We start from the raw sequence: 11153 nt of genomic DNA, 5'->3' as shown, positions 1-11153 counted from the left end.
ATGTTTTGTATTTCCGTGGCATCTGTTGTAATGTCTCCTTTTTCATTTTTGATTAGGGTTATTTGAGTCCTTTCTCTTCTGTTTCTGGTTAATCTGGCTAGCAGTCTATTAATTTTATTTATCTTATCAAAGAACCAACTTTTTGTTTCATGGATCCTTTGTGGGGCTTTTTTCGTTTGATTGTTTTTTTGGTTTTTTGTTTGTTTGTTTCCATTTTGTTTCTGAGCTTTGTTGTCTTCTGAGCTATGTTGTCTTCTGCTCTCAGCTTTGTTATTTCTTTTCTTCTGCTGGCTTTGAGTTTGGTTTTTTTTTCTTTTACCTTGAGACGTGACATAAGGTTGTTAATTTGTGATTTTTCTGTCTTTAGGCATTTAAGACTATGAACTTTCCCCTTAGGTCTGTTTTTGTTGTATTCCATAGATTTTGAAAGCTTGTGTTCCCTTTGTCATTGAGGTCAGTGAATCTTTTGATTTCCACTTTAATTTCATCATTGACCCAAGGATCATTCAGCAGCAGGTTGTTAAATTTCCATGACTTTATGTAGATTTGAGTGTGTCTTTTGAAATTGATTTTTAGTTTTATTCCACTGTGGTCTGAGAAGATACATGGTCTGATTTGGATTTCTTTTTTAATCTGCTAAGACTTGTTTTGTGGCCTAAGAAGTGATTAGTCTTGGAAAATGTCCCATGTGCTGATGAGAAAAATGTATATTCAGTAGTTTTGGGGTAGAATGTTCTGTAACTGTCTGTTATGTCCATTTGTTCTAGAGTCCTGTTTAAGTCCAATGTTTCTTTATTCATTTTCTGTCTCAAAGATCTGTCCAGTTCTGTCAGAGGGGTGTTGAAGTCCCTAACAGTTAAGATGCTACTCTTTACTTCTTTGCTTAGATCTGGAAGAATTTGCTTTATGAAACTGGGAGGTCCTGTATTAGGTACATATATATTTAGGATTGTTATGTCTTCTCTTGGAATTGCTCCCTTACCTTTATATAATGAACATCTTTGTCTCTTTTTTTTTTTTTTAACCATTATTGATTTGAAGTCTATTTATCTGATATGAGAATGGCTACACCATGCTTGCTTTTGGTTTCTATTTGCATGGAATATTTTTTTTTTATACCATTACCTCGAGTCTATTTGAGTCCTTGTAGTTGTGTTTTTCATTCATTCAGGTAGTCTGTGTCTTTTAAGTGCGGCATTCAGACTGTTCACGCTGAGTGTTAGTATTGATATGCGGGATGCCTTTTCAACATGTTGGATTATACCTTATTGTTTTTTTTTCCCTCTTCTGCTACTGTTTTATAAGAGCTGTGGGCTGTAACTTTTGGATGTTTTTACACTGGTATGTATCTATTCTGCTATTGTGTGTATAATGTACTTTTGAGCATTTCCAGGAAATGGGTCTGGTAATGACACATTCCTTTAGCGTTTGCTTATCTGGGAAAGACTTTATTTCTCCTTCATTTATGAATCTTGGTTTAGCAGGATACAAAATTCTTGGCTGCCAGTTACTCTGTTTCAGGAGACTAAAGATAGGAATTTCTTTTTGGCTTATAAGGTTTCTCTTGGGAAACCTGCCGTTAGTCTGATGGGTTTTCCTTTGTAAAGTTACTTAATGTTTTCACCTCATGGTTGATAGGAGTCCCTCCTTCATGTTGTCTTTGGCCAGTCTGATGACTTGACTATATGCCTTGGTGATGCCATTTTTGCAGCGAATCTCCCAGCTGTTCATTGAGTTTTTTGTGTCTAGACGTCTAAATCTCTAGCAAGATCAGGGGAAGTTTTCCTCAATTATTCCCTCGAATAGGTTTTCCAGGCTTTTGGGTTTTCTTCTTTACCCTCAGGGATGCCTATGATTCTTATATTTGGCCATTTTACATAATTCCATATTTCTCATAGACTTTGTTCATTCCTCTTGAGTCTTTGTTCTTTATTCTTGACTGGGTTAATTCTAAAGAGTTGTCTTCAAGCTCTGAAATTCTTTCTTCTGCATGGCCTAGTCTATTCTTAAAACTTTCCACTGTGTTTTCTATTTCTTGAATTTTTCATTTCCAGAAGTTCTATTTGTTTTTTGTTTTTTAATATATGTATCTCTTTAGTAAATTTTTCATTCATTTCCTGAATTGTCTCTCTGGTCTTTGAGTTAGTATTCTATTTTCTCTTGGATCTTGTTCAGCTTCCTTGTAATCCATATTTAGAATTCTTTATCTGTCATTTCAGAATTTTCATTTTGGTTGGGATACATTATTAGAGAGCTGGTATGCTCCTTTGGGGGTGTTCTTTCACTCTAATTTTTCATACTTCCAGAGTTCTTGCACTGATTCTTTCTCATCTGGACCAACTGTCACTTCCTGTTTTTCAATTTTCTTTTGTTTTTTTACTCCTCACTCTTAAGGATGTGTCTGTAGCATATGTTGGGTAAGGACCTTTGGCTTTGCTTTTGGGTGCTTTGTTGGGGATCTAGGTTCTGGATGGGTACTACTTTGGTTTTAGATATCCTTAGTATGGTGGTTTTCTCAGTTGTTATAATAGTTATCTGTAAGCTGTAGCAGTGGTGAGCTATGTGTGTGGGCTGATTCCCTGTGTCTTATTGACAAGGGAAGATGGAGGTCTTTGAAACCCTTTCTCTTTCCCCAGCCCTGTGGTTTCCTTAACAGTGTGAATCATATTGGGATGCCCAGTTTAATCTCTGAGACAGTAGGTGGTGCTTGTGGTAAGAGCCAGACACGCCCTGTGTGATTGAATCAGGAAATGCTATAATGGGCTGGACAAGTTGTCCTCCCTGCCAGTAGGTGGTGCTTGCATGAAAGAGACAGCTGCAGTGGTGTTTTTTGGGCCGTGTGACCAGCTCTAGTTGATCAGGAGAAGCACTCAAATGCCCCAGGTGGTGCGCAGGGCCCTGGAGTTTCTAGGGGGACTTATTCTCCACGACAGCAGAGGTGGGTGGAGGAGCAAGGCTGAGTGGGGCTAGGTTAGACAAGCCTGTGTTCAGGCTCCGCAAAGGCAGGCACAAGATCTGTCTTTGCCAGGCTGAGGGTCGGCTCCCAGGCCGCTGGGTACAGCCCCCAGGGAGGGGCTGAAGTGGCCCCACCAAGCCAGAAAGTCTGCTTGTGGGCGTGGGGCCATCTGGGATTCACAGTCTGGCTGTTGGGAGTGGGGTTTCACTCTTCTCCCTCTTCCCTTGCCCCGCAGATCTCCTTCCAACATCTGTCCACAGGCAGCCACCCCAACTAGCCGAGCTCACCAGCAGTGATGCCACAGACTGGGAGCTTCCCTGCCCAGGCTCTTGCCTCAGGCGAAAGCGTGGCTTTCCTGTTCAGGGAGGGGTACTTCAGCTCCATGAGTGTGCTGTAGCTCAGACCCACACTGCACTCTCCTTTTAGTTCTGCCCACATGGGCTCCCTAGCCTACCAAGATGAGTTCACAAATCTCCCCTCCCCCCTGAGTGACATAATTGAGTCCTGGGGGTATGGGATCCAGCCTGCAGGCCTGTTCCCTCATTCTCCAGGTTCAATTGCTGACCATGCCAAGGGGAAGCATGGTGGTCCTGAGTTCTGTTAAGTGCTTAAGAAGATTTAATGTCCCTCACTTCGGGGTATGCCCTGCTGTGCAGGAGCAGCCAAGCAAGCAACACGGGGAAGGGCCAGCAGACAGGGAGCCCACAGTTCGTGCACCCCTTGGTCCGCTGCTGCTCTTTAAGAGTTAAGACATGAGCCCCACTCTCTGTGGAAGCCTCAGAGTGGTGGACGTGCCACCAGAGGGGAAGCAGCTGCTCCTGAGAGCCCTGGCTCAATCCTCCCTTGGGGCACCCATGCCAACTCACATGGGAACTGCCACTCGGCAGCAGTGGGTGAAGGAGGAGGAGGAGAAAAGTCTGAATGGAGGACAGCTGGCGCTCTGGGATCGCACAGTTTTCCCGGGACCCAGCAGCCCCCTGTGGCCACCATAGCCTGGGCAGGAGTTGAGAAATGTTTGTGTGGGGTCCAGTGACACAAAAACTGAAGGGCTAAAGCTTCCTGGGAGGACAAAGGTACATAATGGGTGGAGAAGCAGCATGGCACCTCCTACCTCGGCTTGAGTCTGTGGTGAGGGTAAACTATCCCAAGGGGGCTGGCAGCCTGGTCCTTTGTTCTCAAGAAGCTCCCAGTTCACTGGAAGCAGCAGCTTTTAGGCTCACGAGGGTAGAAAAGCTCTCCAGTAGCTTGAGAGCCTGCAGTCTGCCAGAGATGTGAGGGGAAGAGAAACAAAACCTCCACCTACTCTCTCCAAGGGCTCCAAGTTTCTCAGGGGTTGATCTGTGCTGAAATCTTGCTCCTTGTTCTGCTCTACAACTTCTTCCCTGTGGAACCTTTGATAGGTTCTGGCATGTTTCCCTCAGAATTACAACTGAGCTATGTTTTTTTCCTTCTAAAACTTTTCTTTCTTTCTGAGACAATCTGTCAGTTGATGTCTCTAGTCAGCCATCTTGCCCCATCCCTCCAAAAAATTATTTTAGGGTCACTTTTTTTGGGAGTGATGTTTGAGATAACTCTTTATATCCAAGCTGAGTCATGGTTATTAAGCTGTGTTGAATAAATGCATTGATTTATAAATCTACCACTGCCCAAATTAGAAAAGTCATAAACAAATTAGCAAATATTATTGAAATATAGTATATATCAATGATTTCTTTTTGATCAAGAATTTAAGAGTTCATGAGAGTGGAAATGTTGGGAAATTCGCTACTAATTTCTCTTTTTTTTTTTTTTTTGAGACAGCATCTCACTCTTTTGCCCAGGCTAGAGTGCAGTGGCATCATCATATCTCACTGCAACCTCAAACTCCTGGGCTCAAGGGATCCTCTTGCCTCAGCCTCCTAAGTAGCTGGGACTACAGGCATGCGCCACCATGCCCAGTTAATTTTAGTTTTTATTTTATTTTTTGTAGAGACAGGGGTCTCACTGTATTGCCCAGGTTGGTCTCAAAATCCTGGCCTCAAGCAGTCCTCCTCCCCTGTCCTCCCAAAGTGCCGAGGTTATGGATCTGAGCCACCACACCTGGTCCAATTTCTTAAGCTGTAAATTTGCACATTGCAATTTGGGATAAAATTAATTTTCCATTAAGAAACATGTAAAGAGATAAAATGGGATTTGCTTAAAAATAATTGAGAAAGGGGAGTGGATGGGATTATAAATGAAGCAAGATTGGCCATTTATTGATCATAGTTTGAGGCTAGTTGATAGTACATTGAACTCATTTTTACTGTTCCCTGTCATTTTGTATATGTTGAAAATTTTCCATAGTAAAAATTTTTTAGTAAGAAACAAAGCAACCCAACAATTTTGCATTTTAGCATATATGCAGTTTGATATATGTCACATAAATATAAAGCATGATCACACCATTTTCTCCTCTTAGGAGTTTTGCCCCATGACTCCTTCATCTGCTTAGTGTGAAGCATAAGTGTGGAATATCATTTCACTTTTAAGTTCTAGATCTAAGGCCCTACCACAGTAATTGTCATCTACATAATCTTTGGGCTTGTTAGAATTATTATTAACAATAATAATTTCTAATGTATTTCCGTTGTGCCAGACACTGCCATGCCCTCTTAAGTTTATCTTGTTTAATTCTTACAACTGTTTTATGAAGCAGGTACTTTTATTGCCCCTATTTTATAAATAAACTAAAACTTAAGATAACTTTTCTGAAAATTACACAGCTTCCAATTGGCAAAGCAAAGAATCAAACTCCAGACCTGATCCTAGAACCTAAGCTCTCAAATAAATTTGATTACTGGAAGCTTCATCAGTCTGAAAGTAGCTATGATGTCTTTATCAAACACCTTAACCAGATAAGACATAAATATGGTCAAGTAAGCATGGCAAAGCCTATGGAGCTTGACCTGTCATAGAAATCCCATTCTTTAATCTAGATCCTGTTGCATGGTACTATAACTTTATCATATGCTGTTTCTTCTGGATAGCTCTTCCGTGTTTTGAATGGTAACTGTAGTACCGTAGAGATGATTCTCCTTAACCTGTGCGTGTAATTGTGCCTAGCCTTGGGCTCCTGGGAAATGGACATTTTATCTCTTCTTAGCCTTCCTTTTGGAATGCTTGGATTCTGTCCTCCCCAGGCATGGTTCTGGAACTGCCTTCGTTAGCCAGATCCTTCAGTGAAATGGAATAAGCTAGAATGGGGCAGAAAGAACAAAGAATGGGGTGTCAGAGCCAAAAATAAAACTCTAGTAATCAAAGCTGGTATAGTTAAGAAATGACATAGTTAATAAAATTATTGTGGCCAGGTGTGGTGGCTCGTGCCTGTAATCCCAGCTACTCAGGAGGCTGAGATGGAAGGATCACTTGAGCCCTAGAGTTCTAGACCAGCCTGGGCAACATAGTGAGACTCTGTCTAAAAACAATTTTTTTTTTTTTTTTTTTTTTTAAATTTAGCCAGACATGGTGGCATGTGCCTGTAGTCCCAGCAACTTGGGAGGCTAAGGTGGGAGGACCACTTGAGCCTGGAAGTTCTGGGCTGCAGTGCACTTTGCTGATTGGGTGTTCACACTAACTTATGGCATCGATATGGTAACCTGCCAGGAGCCGGGGACCAGCAGGTCCAAACTCCCATGCTGATCAGTACTGGGACTGTGCCTGTGAATAGCCACTGCACGCCAGCATGGGCAACATAGCAAGACCCCATCTTTATAAATTTTTTAAAAAAGAAAAAGTGTATATTGTGAGTACATGTAAAAATGATATGTTGTATATACTGGATTAAATAAAATATATTACTAACACATTAACTGCCATGTGAGTTGTATTTAACTCATGCTAGTTTTGAGCCCAGGGCCTCATGAAGCATATGTAACTCACACACTGTGTGAACTGTTTTTCAAGTTGCATATAACTCACGCACAGAAAACAATAACAAATTTTTCTTTAAATTAGAAAGGGTTGTTTTGTTTTCAAAGTTTTTATTTTATTTTTATAATAAAACACCATGGCCTCAAGGAAAATTCTTTTTTTCTCTTGTGGCAGTCAGTGTGTTAAAATTAATTTCATCTATTTCTTTTTACTTTTTTTAATGTCACTACTAGAAAATTTAAAATTTACCTACATGGCTTGCATTATATCTTTCTCTTGACCACTACCTTAAAGCTCTATGCATTAAATAACCTTTAATTAGTAAGTTATGTATCTCATTTTTAAGGTAAATCAGAACCTGACGGACTTAGAAATGACATTGAAAAGAGTAGTAAACAAACCTTAGAGCAGCCTCAGTTTTGGCAAAATTTACAAAACACTGAATGCACTCATTACAACAAATATTTATTGAATACCTATTATGTGCCAGGCTTTTTGCTGAGTAGTGTGTGAGTGTGACTTAATATTAATAATTTTTCAAAGTATGCATATAATTTCTGCCTGTTTTTTTCATCCTTAACCAACTGAAGAAGTGGGAAGGACTTGCGGCCCTTTGTAGTGGCATGCAGAGCTTCTTCTCTAGAAAATGGCATGACACTCCATTATGTTCTAATTATTTTAATTATTTTCACTTATAGTTTGAAAACCTAGCAATTAGAACTAAAATAGATAGTGCCTTTTCATGACAGGGCTGCTCACTTAGTTGCAAAGAATAATACAGAGTAGGAAAAAGTTAATGTGATATGAATATTGCCCTTGTCTGAATAGATCCTTGGAGACCCTTAAATCTTTTAGATAACTGTTTGCTTAATATTCACTGTTTTACTTTTTTTTTTTATTCCTCATCTCATGGTTGGTTGTCAGTGTGCATGCTTTACTTTTAAACTAGTGTCACTAAATTTTAAGTTCTTCATTCTTACTTACTTAATCCAGTCTATTTCCAAATGCAGAATGAAATTGCCAGAGGAAAATGTCATCTTTCATCAACTTTTTAAATGTTTTACAGGAAGATTATGATAAATATGGAATTCGAATTAGAGTCAAATTTCGTAGTAGTACTCAGCTGCATGAATTAACTCCTCATCATCAAAGTGGAGGTGAAAGAAGTGTTTCTACCATGTTATACTTGATGGCACTTCAGGAGCTTAATAGATGTCCATTCAGAGTAGTTGATGAAATCAATCAGGTATTGTGATTATTCTTTTACTCGGATCTTATTATATCCTGTAATAGATACAAACATAGTCATTATTATTGTCGTTGTTTAGGGAATGGACCCAATCAATGAACGGAGAGTGTTTGAAATGGTTGTAAATACTGCCTGTAAGGAAAACACATCTCAATACTTCTTCATTACCCCAAAGGTAGGTGATACTCAGAAGTCCCCTGTGGCCTAATCATATAGTAGATTTTGGTCTAGTATGTAAATATGAACAGGAATACTCCCAAAAAGGAAACTAAAAAGATAATAGTAATATTTACATTAGTAAAAGGGACAAGTTCCGGTGACATACTAATCAGAAACCTCATTACCAGAGGAAACAATGTAGGAGGCATATCATTATGTTCTAGAACCAAAACTTCTTCCTGCTTTTGGCACTCATTCCTCTTCTTAAAAAGTTACTCTTTTAGCACTAAAAGATGACTGGTGAATGCAAACCCTAGAACTCTGGCCCTCTCCATTTTCCAAGAAAGGCCTCTCTTGTTATATACTACCCTTCTTCCCTTTTTACCACTACCACTGCCCTGGCTGAAAGGAAATTATAAGCATCCCAGCATCTCCTACTCACAGATTAACCTTGATAAAAACAGAATTATCTTTATAGAGAATTTGCCATAATCTAGAACTATTGCAACAGGAAATTTTCTTTTGTTAAATCTAGCGCTGTGTGTAAATTATATTAGGTCATTAAATATGAAGTGTCCGATTTCGAATTAAAAGTGTTATTATGTCTCAAACAAGAAACAGTACAATTAATCAAAGTATGCGCCTAAACTATCGACACCGTTTTGCCATCTTAACAGTAGCTTGTTTATACCAGCAGCGAAGAAGCCTGGAGAGCGAGTGGCAATGAAATCGTGAAAGGTGTTTTCCACAACTTGTTAAGGATTGAATATTTTTCCTGGCAAGAAGTGGTCCAAAGCCTGAAAAAACTGGTAGTCAGTTGAGCCAGGTCTGGTGAATATGGTAGATGACACAGAATTTCCAAGTCCAGCCTCTGTAGTTTGAGCAGAGTTGTTTATGAGACATGTGGTTGAGTGTTGTCTTGCAAGAGGATTGGCCTGTCTCCATTGACCAGTCTAGGCTGCTTAGTCACAAGCATCCTCATCATTTCATCCAGTTGGTTGCAGTAGACATCTGCTGTAATCAATTGACCAGGTTTCATAAAACTGTAGTGGATAATATCAGTACTAGACCACTAAACAGACACCATTAGTTTTTTTTGATGAATATTGGGTTTTGGACTGTGTTTCGGTACTTCATCTTTATCCAGCCATCGTGCCCAGCGCTTGTGATGGTCAAAAAGAATCCATTTTTCATCACACGTTACAATACAGTGTAGAAATGGTTCACCTTTTTGTCATGGCAGCAAAGAAAGGCAAGCTCCAAGATGATTTCTCTGCTGACACTTGTTTAATTCATGCAGAACCCATCTATTCAGTTTCTTTACCTTGTTGATTTGTTTCAAATGGTCCAGTGTTGTTGGAATGGTAATGTCAAACCTTGCTGCTGATTAACACGTAGGTTATGATGGATTCACTTCCACTACAGCTTTCAGCTCATCATTATCCACCTGGTCTCAGGTCACCTACGTGGCTCATTTTCAAGATTAAAGTTACCAGAACAGAACTTTTCAAATCATTGACGTACTGTGCATTCATTAGCCACATCCATCCCAAACACTTCATTGATATTTTGAGCCGTCTTTGCTGCAATGGTTCCATGATGGAACTCATATTCAAAAATAAGTCGAATTTTTGACTTTCCCATGGTTTCATAAAAATTTCCCATGGTTTCCCATGGTTTCATAAAAATTGCTCTAAAAATAAATTGAAAGATAATCACAAGCCAAACCATGTGTTTGAAAGACTAAGGGTGTACTTCACAATAAAAATTAAGCAAGAAGTGTCAAAGTGAAATGTCAGAGATAGTAACTGTCAAACTTAGTACCTAAGGAACTTGGACATTTCATATTTAATAACCTAAAACAATGGACATACTCAAATGTTTTTAATGTAATCAGATTTTTCCCCTTTTTCAATTATTCACAACAAATGTTGTTAGAGAGCCCATTCTACATTCATATTTTTATTAAATAGTATCTTTTTTCAGCAAATACTCTAAGGAATAGCCACATATGTTAATATCCTATTACTTACGAAAAACTGTGGCCTATAAACCAAACCCTCCTGTGAACATACTTTTCAGGCTACCAGTCTGTCACAGTACCTGACTGTAGAAGTTGCTTGAGAAATGTTTGTGGATAAAGTGTGAATGTATCCGAGGAAAATTATGGAGTACCTACTCTTCTCCAAGGTCTTCTAGGAAGTTGTATAATTCCAATTGTCCTATGAATATAGAGGGCTCCTAGACATTTCAATTATTTCTTAGGCCAGGATTCAGGTATGCTAATTTAGGTAAGTCTGACAAGGTTATATGGAGATGTTTGAGACCTTCATAAGAGTTTTATTTATATTGTAAATAAAATAATATATTTGTACACATGTAAGGTTGGAAAACTGTGCTTCTCAATTTATAGCATTATGTGACAGTTTGTCTGTTTTAATACTTACAGCTCCTACAAAATCTTCCTTATTCTGAAAAGATGACGGTATTGTTTGTGTACAATGGTCCTCATATGCTGGAACCAAACAGATGGAATTTAAAGGCTTTCCAAAGGCGGCGGCGCCGTATTACATTCACTCAACCTTCTCAATAAAAAGTAAAGAGAGGGAACTTTGGGATTTCTCTGTTAAATTCTGTTTATGAGTATGGCTCAACTGAATAAAATTAGGAAATTCATTAAAACTGAAAAATCGGTTATTTTTGGAAACCTGCTTTTAAATACAAATAGGTTGGTGAAATGGAGACCATAATGACTTCTTTCTCTGGAACATCATCTGGTAATAAAAGTTCAGTCTTCTTCATTCTTGGTTGAACTTGAGTCCTTAGCATTCTGACTGTGGGTCCTTAGATTCCCATGTTAGAAGGTACTTATTATTGCAAATCAAAGGTACAGTGGAC

At 39.1% G+C, this 11153-nt stretch overlaps 1 protein-coding gene across 1 annotated transcript in view; it reads left to right on the top strand.

Annotated features, from left to right (window-relative positions):
• The window catches only part of SMC5 (structural maintenance of chromosomes 5), a 100633-nt gene extending 89695 nt beyond the window's left edge, over positions 1-10938 (top strand). Inside the window, exons 23-25 of the mRNA XM_012641630.1 lie at positions 7914-8093; positions 8176-8271; positions 10705-10938. Of these exons, the coding sequence (XP_012497084.1) occupies positions 7914-8093; positions 8176-8271; positions 10705-10848 (420 nt within the window). The 3' untranslated portion in view covers positions 10849-10938. The remainder of the gene's footprint in view (positions 1-7913; positions 8094-8175; positions 8272-10704) is intronic.
• Positions 10939-11153: the final 215 nt, after the last annotated feature.

Source organism: Propithecus coquereli, unplaced genomic scaffold (genome assembly GCF_000956105.1).
Source record: "Propithecus coquereli isolate 6110/MARCELLA unplaced genomic scaffold, Pcoq_1.0 Scaffold166, whole genome shotgun sequence".
NCBI classification, from domain to species: Eukaryota; Metazoa; Chordata; class Mammalia; order Primates; family Indriidae; genus Propithecus; species Propithecus coquereli.
This window is presented reverse-complemented; position numbering and strand designations above follow the sequence as displayed.